The sequence below is a fragment of the Hyla sarda genome, chromosome 3 (genome assembly GCF_029499605.1).
Source record: "Hyla sarda isolate aHylSar1 chromosome 3, aHylSar1.hap1, whole genome shotgun sequence".
Taxonomy (NCBI): domain Eukaryota; kingdom Metazoa; phylum Chordata; class Amphibia; order Anura; family Hylidae; genus Hyla; species Hyla sarda.
In genome coordinates this window covers 399247795-399266412 of record NC_079191.1, presented here as the reverse complement: position 1 = coordinate 399266412, position 18618 = coordinate 399247795, and the positions used below count along the sequence as shown (strand labels likewise).

General features: G+C 44.0%; 1 protein-coding gene across 4 annotated transcripts in view; it reads right to left on the bottom strand.

Moving 5' to 3' along the window:
- The window catches only part of FBXO11 (F-box protein 11), a 127537-nt gene that overhangs the window by 59797 nt on the left and 49122 nt on the right, over positions 1-18618 (bottom strand). For 3 of the 4 annotated variants that reach the window (XM_056568073.1, XM_056568074.1, XM_056568076.1), the window contains exon 2: positions 12403-12527. In XM_056568073.1, the coding sequence (XP_056424048.1) occupies positions 12403-12527 (125 nt within the window). Of the gene's footprint in view, positions 1-12402; positions 12528-15537; positions 15559-18618 lie in introns of those variants that run through there. The other variant, XM_056568075.1, reaches the window with a different exon arrangement.

Sequence of the window (18618 nt, the reverse complement as noted above, 5' to 3'; positions counted from 1 at the left end):
GGCAATTAGCAAGACACCCCCAATAAAGGAGTGGTTCTGCAGGTGGTGACCACAGACCATTTCTCAGTTCCTATGCTTCATGGCTTATGTTTTGGTCACATTTGAAGGCTGGCGGTGCTTTCACTCTATTGGTAGCATGAGACGGTGCATTGCCGTAGAATGAGATTTGCCATAGAATGAGATGGTCCGCCTCCATCACATCCTATTGGCTCACTCTTGTCACGTGACATATTTAAACGTCACGCATCAATGCGCACAGCAGTGTCAGTTTGGCTATCACAGGGAGAGGCCCGACAGAAGTTCACACATGTACGCAGCTCATACGGCTGGCTCATATACATTTACTGTTGATCCACAGTGCTATCGGGATTCCGATGCCCGATGGCGCTGTCATCAGTGTGCGTCCCCGCGAGCGCCCCACGCCCCCAGCTCTACTCCCCGTCCCTGGGTCCTTAACAGGTTAACTTAATATTTGTTTGCACACCCTTTAAAAAAATAACCGAAATCAGACGCTTCCTATAACCATCAATAAGCTTCTTACACCGCGAGAATGTTGGACCACTCTTCCTTTGCAAACTGCTCCAGGTCTCTCTTATTGAAAGGCGCCTTTTCCCAACAGCAATTTTAAGATCTCTCCACAGGTGATCAATGGGATTTAGATCTGGACTCATTGCTGCCACTTCAGAATTCTCCAGCGCTTTGTTGCCATCCATTTCTGGGTGCTTTTTGGCGTATGTTTGGGGGTCATTGTCCTGTAGTGCCATGGGTTGCAAACTGCTTGATAATGTTGCGCACTGTGGACAAAGGCAAATCTAGATCTCTGGAGATGGACTTTTGACCTTGAGATTGTTGATATTTTTCCACAATTTTGGTTCAGACAGACAGTTCTCTTCTCTTTCTGTTGTCCATGCTTAGTGTGGCACACACAGACACACAATGCAAAGACTAAGTGAACTTCTCTCCTTTTCATCTGCTTTCAAGTGTGATTTTTATATTGCCCACACCTGTTACTTGCCCCAGGCAAGTTTAACCCCTTAAGGACGCAGCCAATTTTCACCTCTAGGACGAAGCCCTTTTTTGCACATCTGACCACTGTCACTTTAAACATTAATAACTCTGGAATGCTTTTACTTATCATTCTGATAATGATAAGTGTCATATGTGTATGTAAAGTGTTCGGAGGGCACAGTAGAGGGCTCAGAAGCGAAGGAGCGACAAGGGGATTTTGGAGAGTACGTTTTTCTGAAATGGTTTTTGGGGGGCATGTCGCATTTAGGAAGCCCCTATGGTGCCAGAACAGCAGAAAAAAACAAAACAAAAACACATTTTGGAAACTAGACCCCTTGAGGAACATAAGAAGGAATAAAGTGAGCCTTAATACCCCACAGGAGTTTCACGACTTTTGCATATGTAAAAAAAAAAAAAAAAAAATGTCACTAAAATGTTGGTTTACCCCCAAATTTCCCATTTTTTAAAGGGTTAATGGCAGAAAGGACCCCCCAAAATTAGTAACCCCATCTCTTCTGAGTATGGAGGTATGTGGACCTGAAGTGCACTGCGGGCGAACTACAATGCTCAGAAGAGAAGGAGTCATATTTGGCTTTTTGAGAGCAAATTTTGATCGGGGGGCATGTCGCATTTGGGAAGCCCCTATGGTGCCAGGACAGCAAAAAAAAAAAAAAAAAAATAAAAACACATGGCATACCATTTTGGAAACTAGACCCCTCACAGAATGTAATGAGGGGTACAGTGAGCATTTACCCCCCACTGGTGTCTGACAGATCTTTGGAACAATGGGCTGTGCAACATTTTTCATTTTCACGACCACTGTTCCAAAGGTCCGTCAGACACCTGTGGGGTGTAAATTCTCACTGCACCCCTTATTACATTCCGTGAGGGGTGTAGTTTCCAAAATTGGGTCACATGTGGGTGTGTGTTTTTTTTTTTTTTGCGTTTGTCAGAACCGCTGTAACAATCAGCCACCCCTGTGCAAATCACCTCAAATGTACATTGTGCACTCTCCCTTCTGGGCCTTGTTGTGCGCCCCCAGAGCACTTTGCGCCCACATATGGGGTATCTCCGTAATCGGGAGAAATTGCGTTACATATTTTGGGGGGCGTTTTTCCCTTTTACCTCTTGTGAAAATGAAAAGTATAGGGCAATACCAGCATGTTAGTGTAAAAAAAATAAACATTTTTACACTAACAGGCTGGTGTAGACCCCAACTGTTCCTTTTCATAAGGGGTAAAAGGAGAAAATGCCCCCCAAAATTTGTTAGGCAATTTCTCCCGAGTACGGCAATACCTCATATGTGTCCCTATACTGTTGCCTTGAAATATAACAGGGCTCCAAAGTGAGAGCGCCATGTGCATTTGAGGCCTGAATTAGGGACTTGCATAGGGGTGGACATAGGGGTATTTTATGCCAGTGATTCCCAAACAGGGTGCCTCCAGCTGTTGTAAAACTCCCAGCAAGCTTGGACAGTCAATTGCTGTCCAGAAATGCTTGGATTATTTGTTTTGCAAAAGCTGGAGGCTCCATCTTAGAAACACTGCCATACAATACATTTTTCATTTTTATTGGGGAAGGGGGGTGGTAGGGGGGGCTGTGTACGTGTGTATATGTAGTGTTTTACTCTATTTTATGTTAGCGTAGTGTAGTGTTTTTAGGTTACATTCACACTGGAGGCAGATTACACTGAGTCTCCCGCTAGGAGTTTGAGCTGCGGCTGAAAATTTGCCGCAGCTCAAACTTGAAGCAAGGAACTCACTGTAATCTGCCGCCAATGTGTGAATGTAGCCTGTACATTCACATGGGAGGGGGAGTCAAAACTACAACTCCCAGCATCCGGAGGGCTACGGTTTAGAGACCACTGTAAACTGTGGCCCTCCGGATGTTGCTAGGCAACAACTCGCCTGGCAGGACCTGGATGAATTGCTGCCGCCGCCGCACATGGGGGATCCCCGCATGGAGGATCGCGCTCCGGGATCCAGGTAAGGGACCTTCAGCGCCGGTCCCTGGACGGTCCCGATAGGTGGGCAAAGCGGGGGAACCGAACTTTAACCCCCCTCCCCCGGTCTGCTATCGGTCGGTTGCTCGGCCGACCAATAGCAGGGATAGGAGGGGTGGCACCCCTGCCACCAAACTCCTATTCCTTCAGGGTGATCGAGGGTGTCTCGGACACCACCGATCCCTCTTATTTTCCAGGTCTGAATTGACCTGCGATTTGCGCCCATCGCGGTCATGGGGGGGGGGTTCCATGGGAGTACCCCTTTAACGACGAAGGACGTATATTTACGTCCTCCACCAGCTCCCGCAAAATGCCGTGGGGTCACGCAGTATCAGGCCGGTCCTGGCGGCCATCAACGGCCGGGACCCGCCGCTAATATATGACATCATCGATCGCGGTGATGCCATGTATTAACTCTTCAGACGCGGCGATCAAAGCTGACCGCCGCGTCTGAAGCGAAAGTGAAAGTATCCTGGCTGTTCAGTCGGTCTGTTCGAGACAGCCGGGGTGAAATCGCGGCGTCCCGAACAGCTTACAGGACACCGGAAGGGCCCTTACCTGCCTTCTCGGTGTCTGATCGGCGAATGACTGCTCTTTGCCTGAGATCCAGGCAGGAGCAGTCAAGCGCCGATAACACTGATCACAGTCGTGTTAATACACACCAGTAATCTGTGTAAAAGATCAGTGTAGCGTAGCTTTAGCCCCCTCTTGAACAGTTTTATCAGTGACAGTACTTTAATGTTTCTGTTGTATGAAGGCTTTTTTTTCCCCTCAATATGTATTAGTATCCTATAGCATCTGAGTAAAGAAAACTACCAGAGATTATGGTAGCACAAACAGGCTATTTTTAACAAGGTTAATGTTCTTATAATTAAGGATAACTGATGTATACAAAACACTACAAAATTACCATACATAAAAAAGAAATGGAGAAAGTAAAATTGCTTAAAAAAAATAAAAATAAAATAAAAGATCAAGTGGAAACCACAAAATAAATCATGATCACATCTTAACCCCTGAGACAGGACACAATTTATACAATGAGAGATTAAATAAAATGCTAATAAAAGTAAAATGTTTTGGGGAGGACTATAAACCATATCTATATATATAAAACTCAACGTGTGTGTGTATGTTTGTACACGTGTGTGTGTGTGTGTGTGTGTGTGTGTGTGTGTATGTTCCACAAAAACTTTCAAATGGCTAAAGATATTAACATGAAACTTGGCACACGTTACTTATATGTCAGCAACAAACATAGGAGAGGTGATTTAACCCTTACTCACCCCCATTTGCCAGGGGCGGGGCTTATGTTTAAAGTCCCATACAAGTCAATGGGAAATATATGTTACTGCATAACTTCCAAACGGCTGGAGATCTTTCGATAATACTTGGTCACATGTTACTTATATGTCCACTTAAAATATAGGATAGTTAATTTAACCCTTAACTACACCCATTTGTGAGGGTCGGGGTTTTTGTTTAAAGTCCCATGCAAATCAATGGGAAATGTATGTTCCAACATAACTTCCGTCCGGCTGGAGATATTTCAATACCTGGTACACATATTACGGGATGGGAGGACGGGATGGGAGGTCAAGATAGCAGGACGGGATAGGAGGTCGGGACAGGAGGTCAAGATAGTAGGACGGGAAAGGAGGTCAGGATATGAGGACGGGAATATGGGGTTGGGATAGGACAACAATATATGGGGATGGGATTTTAAGTCAAAAGTTTCCTCCTTTGTTGATTTTCCTTCCCAACAAGGATGAGGAAGGAAAAACCGGGCAACGCTGGGTATTCAGCTAGTAATAGATAAATACAATGAAACAAACACAAAGCTGTAACTCCATTGACATGTGCAGACTAAAAACTTCTACCTACTGGTGCCATTATAAACAAAATTGACTCTACAATGGAAGCACCAACTCATTCAGACGGGTCCAAGTCAAACATTGCCCAAGCGACAAGTCCAGCGTCACAGTATTAAAGACAATGACAACACAGAAGATAAAAACTTCACAGGCCATGTCTTTTAGTGCCATCATCCTACCAAAGCAGCTCAATCGCATTCAATAAAGCTGGTCATATTCGGGGACTAAAAATGTTGCACTAAGACACTTGTCACTTTCATCTATTATTGTTTTTTTTTTTTTTTTTTTTTTTTTTTTTTTTAACCCTGATGGTTCCAACAAAACTTCTATTTTTCTCAAATTATTATTAGCATTTAACTGGGAAACACAGTAAAGAGGTAAAACTGGCATTTTTAATTTGGTTTCAAAACCTTCATTGTAGTCTAGAGCCACAATAATGTTACTGTAAACAATCACACGCATGCCATCTCACATCTCCTGCAATGTAGCCGAGGTCCTATAATGTAGTGGGGCGGTAACTACATCAGATTGCCACTCAGCTTAGCACAGTGTTTCCCAACTGGGGTGCCTCCAGCTGTTGCAAAACTACAATTCCCAGCATGCCCGGACAGCCAAAGGCTGTCCGGGCATGCTGGGAGTTGTAGTTTTGCAACAGCTGGAGGCACCCCAGTTGGGAAACAGTAGCTTAGGATGTGAAGAGGACACTTCCTGGAAAGCAAATTGAGTGAACAAAGAATTCTGGGACATTGCAGCTACAAGGCGGAATAATTAATACAAATTCACAGACTAAGGGTTAAAGTCACATGGTACAGATGCATTGTCAATTTTACTTGCATATCTGTGACAGCAATATCTGCAGTGGATTACTGCACTATGCATGTGGATGAGATTATCCAAAACGTATTCACAGCAACATATTGACTTCTGGTGCGGTCAATCTGCAGCATGTCAATTTCTGCTGTAGAAAAATAATGGATTTGTTGTAGATTTTCTCCCACTGAGCTTAACAGGGAGGTAATAATCAGCAACCTGGGTGCTTTTGTTGTGAATGACATGTGGATCGGCAGCAAAACAGATTAGGAAGCAACCACAGATACCAGAACCAGTGATTTGCTTCAAATTCTTTTTACATGATTAGGAATGGATTTGTCCTGAGTAAATAGTAATTTGCTGTAGAAATATTCTTCCTGCATTTGCTTAGTCATCTTGTACTAATCCAGAGTCAGGTCGGGTTCACATCTTTGTTGGAGGCCTTGTCTGTCAATCACAGATAGAGATGCAACGGAGTAGGGATAGATGGTGAAGCCTTAGGCTGCATTCACATCACGATTTCTCCATCCGACTTGAGTGAACGATTTTATAGCTTAAAATCGTATGAAATCGTATATAAAGTCAGATCCAGTGACCTCCATTAAAAAAATTGGATCCATTACACACATCCGATTTGATCCGCATCCGATTTCACACGATTTTTGTTCGGGTCTGAAATCTGGGTTGACCACGATTTCAGACCTGAACAAAAATCGTGTCAAATCGGATGTGTGTAATGGATCCAATTTTTTAATGGAGGTCACTGGATCAGACTTTATATACGATTTCATACGATTTTAAGCTATAAAATCGTTTTACTCAAGTCGGATGGAGAAATCGTGATGTGAATGCAGCCTTAGATGGAAACACCTCAATTACTCTTTAAGTAAAAACAAAAAGGAAAAATAGCCAGCACAACAACCTAATACACAGGTGCCCGCTGCTGTGGCAAATACAAAATGTACAAAAAAGAAAGTTGCAACAGCAGTCTTGGTCGAAAAATGGAGGCTCTTCGCGCACTTTTTGATCAAAATATGTCCCCCCATCCACCACTCGGAGGTGGCCTCTTATCGGATGGGACCCTAACATGATAACTCACCTCTGCTGTGCATATAGCCTCTGACTGTGTGACATGTTGGATCAGCCATTGACTAAACCACCTCCAGTCTGAGAGGGGTGGGGTGCACGGCTAAAGAGGGTGCCACACCCCCCAACTTACAAAGTAAAAACAAAAAGGAAAAATAGCCAGCACAACAACCTAATACACAGGTGCCCGCTGCTGTGGCAAATACAAAATGTACAAAAAAGAATCAAAAAGTGCGCTAAGAGCCTCCATTTTTTGACCAAGAGTGCTGTTGCAACTTTCAATTACTCTTTAGGTAGCCAAGCAAAAGGATCTTTTAAAAGTATAGAAACCATTGCCCGGAGATTCCATGATGTGAGCCTGACTTTATTCTCTGTGCTAATATTACTGCATTAGATTCACAGCTATTTGCCATATGAAAATTTTCTTATAGCCCAAGTTTATACTTTTTTTTTCTGGCAGTTTTTGAGCCAAAGCCAGAAATGTATTTAAAAGTAATAGGACATATAAAGGAAGAGCTTACACTTCTCCTCCCTTATGGATCCACTTCTGACTTTGGCTCAAAAAGTACAGTGGCAGTTTTCCAAAAACTGCCAGAAAAAACAAAAAAAAAAACAAGTGGAAACTTAGCCTAAGGGTGCATTCACACACTATTTACTAGCAGCGGGTTGCCCGCTGCATGAATCCTGCTGCGAGTTACGCTACCATTGATTTAAATGAGTCCACAGACAGTCCGCAATAGTGTCAGATTTGCGGCTGTCCGCGGACCAATTCAAATGAATGGTGGCGTAACTCGCAGCGGGTTTCCTAGTTAGTTACTAGCGTGTGACCGCACCCTTAAGTGGCCGTTCATTCAGTGTTTTGAGTCAAAACTAAAAGTAGATTTAAAAAAGGAACGTGCAATTTTTAAGGGAATGTGTCGCCTATATATTTTTTCCTGATTAGACTCGCATAGTGAAACATGTTTTTTCAAACCGGTTTCAATTTTCTGATTGTAATCATTTTAGTTAATTTCTTGTGCATTATTATGGGGTTTGCCATCCTGCCTAAGCGGTTTTTAGGCAGCATTTAGTGATATGCTTTACTGCAGGACCATGGACAACAGAAGACAGAAACTGTCCCATTCACATGCACTGGAGACCATTGCTGTGATCTCTGCTGTGAATAGCGGTGGCTCTATGGTTCTTAAAGTGATATTTCGGACATAGACATCTTATCCCCTAGCCCCTGGGTTCTCAACCTGGGGTTCGCGTACCCCTAGGGGTACGCCAGGGGTTGCTTGGGGGTACGTGAAAGCGCTGACAAATACAGACCATGCATTGGCCAGTATTTGCCAGCGCATAGACGCGGCAGCTCACTGTACAGTAGCGCTGCACCATTCCCCCTCCCTCTGATCCCCTTTTGCCATATGGGATAATAATGGCACAAGGGGATCAGATGGAGGGGGGAATAATGACAAGGGGATTAATATGGAGGGGGGGGGTGATTATCCCCCCCCCTCCATCTTAATCCCCTTGTGCTATTATTCCCCCTCCATCTTAATCCCCTTGTGCTATTATTCCCCCTCCATATTAATCCCCTTGTGCTATTATTCTCCCCTCCCTCTGATCCCCTTTTGCCATTGCCCCCCCCCCCCCCAACTTAATCCCCTTGTGCTATAATTATCCGATATGGCAAAAGGGGATCAGAGGAAGAGGGAATAATGGCAAAATGGGATCAGAGGGAGGGGGGAATCATCAACCCCACCTCCATATTAATCCCTTTGTGTGATTTTTCCTCCCTCCCTCTGATCCCTTTTGCCATTCCTCCTCCCCCCCCCCCCCCCCCCCCAATCTTAATCCCCTTGCGCCATTATTATCAGATATGGCAATAGGGTTATCAGAGGAAGGGGGAATGGTGCAAGGGGATTAAAATGGTAATGGCACAAGGGGATTAAGGTGGAGGTGGGAATAATAGCACAAGGGCATTAAAATGGAGGGAGGAATAATGGCACAAGAGATTAAGATGGAGGGGGGGGGGGGGTGATTATCCCCCCCCCCCTCCATCTTAACCCCCTTGTGCTATTATTCCCCCCTCCATCTTAATCCCCTTTTGCCATATTGGATAATAATGGCACAAGGAGATTAAGATGGAGGGGGAATAATGGCACAAGGGGATTAAGGTGGTGGGGGGAATAATAGCACAAGGGGATTAAGGTGGTGGGGGGAATAATAGCAGAAGGGGATTAAGATGGAGGGGGGATGCATTAGTATAAAGGTAAGAACACTCCTTTAGTCAGCAGGTACCCCTCGCGCGCAAGTTCCGCGTGAGGGGGTAACCGGGGACATACTTTCAGGCCTTGGGTGTACGGTCGCCAAAAAGGTTGAGAACCACTGCCCTAGCCAGAGGATAGGGGATAAGATGTCTGATGGCGGGGGGGGGGGGAAGGAGGCCCACCGCTGGGAACCCCCTGGGATCTCCGCACAGTGATGTCACGAGGAGGGAGTGACTTGGTGTGGCGTGGCATCACGTCTCCAGTGCCAGAAACACAGAGGATTACAAGACTGGAGCAGCAGCCGGGCACATAATATGGGTGCTGCATGGAGATTGCAGGAGGGTCCCAGCGGCAGGATCAGACATCTTATCCCCTATCCTTTGAATAGGGGATAAGATGTCTATGGCTGGAATACTCCTTTAAGAGTACAATGAAAAGTGACACCAGTAGAGAAAAGACATGCACTACTGGGAAATTATCTGAACACCACAGGGAGTCTTAGCTCAGTTTTAGACCTAGTGGCCACAATAGAAAATGTGCAAGATTTCAGGATGATTATAAGACCGAGAGCAAAATTAGAAAAAAAAAAAACATTTAACCCCTTAACGACCACAGGCGTAAATGTACGTTCTGGTTTGGCAATACTTCGTGCACCAGGACGTACATTTACATCCTGTGTATGACCGCGAGCTATTTGCTATCAGCAGCCGGGGACCCGCCGGTAATGGCCGAAATCCGCGATCGTCCGCCATAAACCCCTCAGATGCCATGATCTGTACAGACCACAACATCTGCGGTAACGCGCATGATAAAATAGATGACCGGATCGCCCGCAGCGATCTGATCATCTGTAATGGTGGATGGAGGTCCCCTCACCTGCCTCCGTCCGTCTCCCGGCGTCTCCTGCTCTGGTCTGAGATAGAGCAGAAGATCACCGATAATACTGATCAGTGCTATGTCCTATGCATAGCACTGAACAGTATTATCAATCAAATGATTGCTATGAATAGTCCCCTATAGGGACATAAGTGTGAAAAAAAAGTGTAAAAATGAAAAGTAAAAAAGTGAAAAATCCCCTCCCCTAAATAAAAATGAAAATTGTCAAATTTTCCCCCAAAAAGCGTAATTTTTTTATGTAAACATATTTTGTATCGCCGCGTACGTAAATGTCCGACCTATCAAAATATAATGTTAATTATTCTGTACGGTGAACAGCGTAAACGTAAAAAATTTAAGTCCAAAAATGCTCCTTTTTTTGTCACATTTTATTAAAATACAAAAAAATGATATAAAAGTTTTATATATGAAAATGTGGTATCGATAAAAAGTACAGATGAAGGCGCAAAAAATGAGCCCTCATACCGCCCTATATACGGAAAGATGAAAAAGTTATAGGTGGTCAAAATAGGGTGATTTTAGATTGCTGATTTTGTACAAAAAGTTTTAGATTTTTTTTAAGCGGAACAAAAATATAAAAGTATCTAGCCATGGGTATCATTTTAATCGTATTGACCCACAGAATAAAGAACACGTCATTTTACCGTAAACTGTACAGTGTGAAAACGAAACCCTCCAAAATGTGCATTTAAATTTCCTCCCTAAAAAAATATTTTTTTGGGTTCGCTGTACATTTTATGGTAAAATGAGAGGTTTCATTACAAAGTACAATTAGTCACGCAAAAAACAAGCCCTTATATGGATCTGTAGATGGAAATATAAAAAAAGTTATGGATTTTAGAAGGTGAGGAGGAAAAAATCAAAATGCAAAAATAAAATTGGCCTGGTCCTTAAGGTGAAAATGGGCTTGGTCCTTAAGGGGTTAAAAAAAGAAATAAAAAATAACCAAAAATTCTTAATGAACACTTTGAACATAAAAACCTGATTTAAACAATAGGTCCCTTTCTGATTACACACTCTCTTTAAAGGGGTACCCCGCCCCTGGCATCTTATCCCCTATCCAAAGGATAGGGGATAAGATGTTAGATCGCCACGGTCCCGCTGCTGGGGACCCGGGGATCGCCGCTGCGGCACCCCGCCATCATTACTGCGCAGAGCGAGTTCGCTCTGTGCGTAATGACGGGCGATACAGGGGCCGGAGCAGCGTGACGTCATGGCTACACCCCTCATGACATCACGGCCGGTCCCCTTAATGCAAGTCTATGACAGGGGGCGTGACAACCGCCAAGCCCCCTCCCATAGACTTGTATTGACGGGGGCGGGCCGTGACATCACGAGGGGCGGAGCCGTGACGTAACGATGCTCCGGCCCCTGTATTGCCCGTCATTACGCGCAGAGCGATCTCGCTCTGCGCAGTAATGATAGCGGGGTGCTGCAGAGACGATCCCCGGGGTCCCCAGCAGCGGGACTGCGGTGATCTAACATCTTATCCACTATCCTTTGGATAGGGGATAAGATGTCTAGGGGCGGAGTACCCCTTTAAAGGATGGACTTTATACATCTTTCCTGCTGGGTGAACTTCTGGCTTTGGTTAAAAAAAAAAAAAAAAAAAAGTGAGAAAAAGCTGTGTGAACACTCCTTGCACCAAATTATCACCATCGGCTATTACAAGCCTAGCTCTCACCCGCTACTCCTCTAAGCCACCAACCATGAACAGTAAAGTAATTCTAAGGTTCTGATCCACCCTGCACCCATTCAGGCTATAAGCAACTCCCACTTCAGTTATCGCTGCACCCACAGCCTCTACTCCTATGTGCAAATAGCCTGCTTAGGCCTCTTCCCTTACACACCCTGGTAACAGATGTTAGTTTTTACCTAAACAACGGGATTGCCAAAGGACAACACTCAAGAGTATGTTCAGATGTTGCAGATTTTTTTTGTTATCCCTTGTAATGCAGAAAGAGAAATCTGCATGTAATATAACGTTCACTACTCAATCTGTGCTTCTAACAAAACTAGAACTTTGAGGTGTCATAGAATCCAACACCAAGGTCCCACATTCTGTTTCTTAATCGCTCTTTAGTGTGAACTGTGCTCAATTTTCCGTTGCAGAGCTCTAGGTCAGTGTTTCCCAAGCAGTGTGCCTCCAGCTGTTGCAAAACTACAACTCCCAGCATGCCCGGACAGCCAAAGGCTGTCCGGGCATGCTGGGAGTTGTAGTTTTGCAACAGCTGGAGGCACACTGGTTGGGAAACACTGCTCTAGGTATTTCCACACATAGGTCACATGGTATAATTATTGAACTTGCTGCATATTGTTTTGGTATAGAGTCCATTTTATGCATAGTTTGCAGTAAACTCTCCTGGGGGGCAACCAGTATTTTATCATTTAACTCAGGAGAGTTTATGTGGGACAACATGGCCGTACTTTCACTTGAACCTACAAATATACAATGAATGAATCATTGCCATACCTCCATACTGTTTTTTGTTGGACAAGCTGTTCTTTTAGGGACGAGAGTTTTTCTGCGAAGTTGATATGGACTATTCTGTGCACCAGGACCTGATTCTTCTGCAACCATGTCTGCAGGCACTTCATCTGAAAAAAAAGGAGACAAAACACGTATTACTTAGATGTCATAATACATCTAGACAGATAAAAATTTTCACAAACAATGGGGACAAATAAAGGGCTCAGAATATGCCTGAAGTGGTGAACAGAACAGGTCTTATTAAGGTTTACAGGATACTGTGGGGGGAAAAAAAAACAAAATGTCCTGTTTACTTGTCACGGGTGTTGTCAGCGCTGTTTATAGCCTGTATTCGCTCCAAGAAAGGCCAGCATTAGTACAGCACTCTGCTATCCATATAGACAATGAATAGAGTAGCAGCCTGCACTATGACTCCATTGACAGCATGTTCCCAGACGGACGCCTCATAATCTGACACATATCGATAATGTTAGAATCCCTTTAAAGGGGTTCCCACGCTCTCCAGCGTTCGGAGCATTTAGTTCCGAATGCTCGGTGCGGGCTTCCGTGGTGCCCGGTCCCCTCAATTTAAGTCTGGAGGAAGGGGGAATGACGGCCGTCACACCCCCTCCCATAGACTCACATTGAGAGGGCAGGGTGTGATGAGGGGCGGGGCAGGGCGTGACAAGGGGGCGGGTGAACACAGAAGCCCACACCCAGCGTTCGGAACTAAATGTTTTGAATGCTGGGGAGCGGAGTACCCCTTTAAGAGTAGGGTTACATGTACACTATCCTGGGCATATATGACGTAATATATTTGAAGCTACAGATTTCAACTAATTGAACGCAGCTTCAAATATGTGCAGTATACTGTACAAGTGACCATACCCTATGGGTATATTCACATGTACATTATCCTGCACATATTTAATGTGCAGGATTTGAAGGTGCAGATTTTAAGCTGCAGGTTTCAATGTTAAAAAAAAAAAATGCAGTGTGCTACCTTTATTCATTGTCAGAAAGTCTATGAGGAAGGATTAAAATACAGATGCATCAGTGTTAGGTATGTATTTTCATCTACAATGAAACCTCTGAGAAAACCACCTGAAATTGCATTGAAGTGTAGACTACGGAGGTCGTCTTCTCAAAGCAAATAACCACAATGAATAATGTAAGATGGACTGAAAATCACACAATTCACACAAAATCTGGTCTGAACAAAGGGAGGTCTTCTCAAAGAGGATGTCTTTTGGAGAGGTTTCATTGTTATTTGTATCTTTTTTATTTTAATAATCCAATCTCTTACCTAGAGGACAGTGTATGTATGTGTATATATATATATATATATATATATATATATATATATATATATATATACACATATACACACACACACACAATACAGACCTATTGTATGCATGCTCATATGTGAAACATGCAAATTATTTTAGTTTTGAAGGTTTTATGTTTGTACGGTTTCTCGTGAATGATTTTTAATGATTGAGTTATTGTAAGTGTTGGTTAAACCCAGGACTGAACCAATGTGATTAAGATTTCCACACCGTCGTTGCAGTGGCAGGGGAGATCTTCATTATGAACTATTAGAGGCATGCTGGCCGACTCTGTTCTGCTCATGTAATTGATGGCATCAGTTCTGCTTTTTAATTATTAAAGCAGGACTACAAACAGGACTGTGGCACTAATGAATACACAATCACACAGCCCACGTATCAGTTAATTTATTTATTTTTTTGTTTTATCTAAATGGGTACAAAAAAAATCCTGTGTCGATTAATTTCAGAATATTTTGAAGGGTACCTGAGCTTTTCTTCTAAATGACATTACAAATCACCTACACTCCCCTCACAGCTGCAGCATAAAATTCTAAAATTTTATCTCCCAGAAACTGCCACAAGAGGGAGCCCACTGAACACTTTTCTCCGCAGCTCCTATGTCATTGCCTTTATTAGGGCAATGGGGATTTTTCCATTGACTATAACGGATGTGTGGCAAAGTTCACAAGTTTTAAAATCAATTATTTTTTATTTTAATTAGTGCAAAAATTCACATCAAAATCCACACAAATTGTTGCTGATTTAGTTGTGTAAAATAGATTTTTTTTTGCATTTTCTGAAAATCAACAATAAAATGTATTGTGCTCTTTGTTTTTGCTGCAGATGCATCGAAATCTAATTTGAAATCATTTTTTATGCCTTTATAATCCGCTGGAAAATAGTCAGCCGCAATCTGACCCATGTGAACTTACCCTAAGGGTCTAGTCATACATAAAGTATCCTGCGCATATTTGACGCGGTGTTCAGTCATTTAGTTTACAGTGAAATCTGCAACATAAAATCTTGCACAGGATACTGTATGTGTGAAAAGACCAAGGTGAGGGTCACAAGTACAGGATATTACGGATAAAGTTAATGGGTAGCAAAATCAGCTGCACAAAGTATGCAGCAGATCCTTTGTGTGAACGTTCCCTTAGGGTCTATTCACACTTCCAGTATCCTGCACAGATTTGAGATAGTGTGCATAGGCATAGTATGCCTCCAGCTGTTGCTTAAAGGGGTACTCTGACTAAGTAAAAAAAAAAAATATCACTGGCTGCCCCAGCTCTGAAACCAGCATCAAATTCATTTGTTTTGTGCATCAGTAGTCCTCTTCCCTACAATGTCCTCAAACTACTCCATGAATGAGCTGGTTGCTTAGTACTACAAATCCCAGAATGCATTGTTTTTCCTTTAGCTTTTCATTTCAGTCCGCCCACCATGCCTACTTGCCTCCTAATAGGAATGCTGCCCGTTTGCTAACCGGGGAGAAAATGATTTAGCATGTATGAGCTGGTTGGATGAGCACAGAGACCAGATCAAGCCACACACACCTACTGAAACAGCAAAGGATGATGTGTTGTCCCAGGACAAAGGGAGCGGTCGGGGAGCTGCTGAGACAACACTAACAATGAAAGGACAACAAAACCTCAATCAGGGATAGCGCTATTTATTAAGTTATATCATGGGGTGGTAGTCTTATATAAAAACAAGTTTCTAATACTGGAAAACTCCTTAAAAATATATTCTGCCAAAAGTCTAGATGAGTAGGCTACATGCCCTGCACTTCTATTTGATCACTCACTCAAGAAAAGGTAGAGACTCTGCTGACACGTCCAAGGAGACCTGGAGGGACCATGTTTTTGAATGAGTACGGAACAGAAGGGCAATCAGTTGAGATACATCATGTCCTTTCAAAGCAAGGGGAGACATTTTAAGGTAAATAAAAGCTATTCAAAAACTAAAAGCTATGGTGTATACTAACATGCTCATATTAAAGGGGTACTCTGCTGAAAACATCTTATCCCTTATCCAAAAGAATAAGATGTCTGATGGTGGGGGTCCTGCCCTGGGGACCCCCCACGATCTCCGGTGCGGCACCCCAGTCATCCGTGCACGGAGCGAACTCAGATCCATGCCGAATGACTGGCGACTACAGCTGCCACGCCCCCTCCATTCATGTCTATGGGAGGAGGCGTGACGGCTACGTAGTAGCCGTCACGCCCCCTCCCATAGACATGAATGGAGTGGGCATGGCATGATGTCATGAACGCGGAAGCTTTAAGCTTCCGTGTTTCGGATGCCACCACTGCCGGCCTGGAGATCGCAGGGGTCCTTGGTGGCTGGACCCCCCGCAATCAGACATCTTCTCCCCTAACTGAACTGAAAGATTTCTCACTCTTGGCAAAAACGCACAAAACTCTTGAGAAACCAGCTAACTTTGAAGGTCGCAATCCACCATCTAGCGTGCCGATGTTGATGTTCATGAAGGAGTGGAGAAAGAAAGCTGAACAATCAAGTTGTCCACATTAACATATTTCTAATAAAAAAACTTACTACAAAATGGAATACAAGCTGGCACACACCCATACTGTGTGAATACAAATCACACCCATGTACAACAAAACCTCCCACGGTTTTCTAGAATGTGTGTTACAGTAGAAGGTAAAAGCTTATTACTTCTATATAGTAATGCTATAATTATCCTACGCTGAACCACGTTGCCTCAGATAATGTCAACTGCAGCCACGATTCATTAAGAAAAAAACCTGATAAAAACCTAACGCTGTGAGTGACGCTGTCTACTAGAACAGCCTCACTAAACAATGCAGCAAATAAGCTGTTCTCAAGGTTGTGGAGGAAGCCGACAGCTCAGGAAAATGACAGAACATACAGAAGAACGAGACGGCGGAGGGTGTCACTGGTAGTAAGAGGCGCAGAGCCCGAGAGGCTTGCCGCAGCAGAAAGGTGCCATCAATGCAGGAGGAGGACACTGGTTTGTCTGCCAGCTTACTCATTTCCCTACATCAGTGTTTTCCAACCAGGTGGCCTCCAGCTGTTGCAAAACTACAACTCTCAGCATGCCCGGATGGCCTTTGGCTGTTGGGGCATGCCGGGAGTTGTAGTTTCGCAACAGCTGGAGGCCACCTGGTTGGGAAACACTGCCATACATGTTATAAACCAGAAATGGTAGCATCTACTAAGCTAGTCTAAAAGTTTAACCCCTTAAGGACTCAGCCCATTTGGACCTTAAAGGGGTAGTCCAGTGGTGAAAAACTTATCCCCTATCCTAAGGATAGGGGATAAGTTTGAGATCGCGGGGGGTCCGACCGCTGGGGCCCCCTGCGATCTCTCTGTACGGGGCCCCGGCTCTCCGCCGAGATAGCGGGTGTCGACCCCCGCACGAAGCGGCGGCCGACACGCCCCCTCAATACATCTCTATGGCAGAGCCGGAGATTGCCGAAGGCAGCGCTTCGGCTCTGCCATAGAGTTGTATTGAGGGGGCGTGTCGGCCGCCGCCTCGTGCGGAGGTCGACACGCCCCCTTCCCGCCGGCTGTCGGGGCTCCATACAGGAGATCTCGGGGGGCCCCAACGGTCGGACCCCCCGCGATCTGCAACTTATCCCCTATGCTTAGGATAGGGGATAAGTTGCTCACCACTGAATCACCACTGGACTACTCCTTTAAGGACTCAGACAATTTTATTTTTACGTTTTAGTTTTTTTCCTCCTCCCCTTCAAAAAATCATAACTCTTTTATATTTTCCACAGACTAGTATGAGGGCTTGTTTTTTGCGCGACCAGTTGTCCGTTGTAATGCCATCACTCACTTTACCATAAAATACATGGCGCAACCAAAAAAATACTATTTGTGTGGGGAAATTAAAAAGAAAACCTCAATTTTGCAAATTTTGGAAGATTTTGTTTTCCCGCCGTACAATTTATGGTAAAAATGACGTGTTCTTTATTCTCTGTCAATACGATTAAAATAATACCCATGATTATACACTTTTCTATTACTGTTGCGCTAAAAAAAAAAAAAAAAAAAAAATTGCAAGCTTTTTAACCAAATTAGTACGTTTAAAATCCCCCTATTTTGAAGATCTCTAACTTTACATTTTATTTTAATAGTACGGATATGTACGCACGCACATACCTGTATATACATGTATATAAAATAATAATTATTTTTTATTTACACTTTTGGGGGTAAAATAGGGAAAATGGGACAATTTATGTTTTTATTGGGAGAGGGGGTTTTTCACATTTTTTTTACTTTATTTTTTTTTACTTTTATTTTTACACTCTTATAGTCCACATAGGGGACTATTTATAGCAACCATTCGATTGCTAATCCTGTTCAGTGCTATGTATAGGACACAGCACTGATCAGCATTATCGGTCATCTTCTGCTCTGGTCTGCAGGAAGGCAGATCAGAGCAGAAGACTCCCAGAAGACAGCGGAGCCAGGTGAGGGGACCACCGTCTGCCGTGCAGGATGATCGGATCGCCGCGGCAGCGCTGTGGGCGATCCGGTCATCCTGTTAAGTGATCACGATGCTGCAGATGCCATGATCTGTATTGATCACGGCATCTGAGGGGTTAATGGCGGACATCCGCGGGATCGCGGGTGTCCGCCATTACCGGCGGTCCCTGGCTGCGATCCACAGCCGGGACCTGCCGCGCATGATGCCGGCATCGCTCCGATGCCCGCGGTTATGCTCAGGACGTAAATGTACATCCTGGTGCGTTAAGTACCACATCACCAGGACGTACCTTTACGTCCTGCATCATTAAGGGGTTAAAGGTAACCAATACAGCTATTACTCCCCCCACTTCACAAGTGTCCGTATGCTTTCACTGGGTAGAGAAGTAAAGACTCCTCA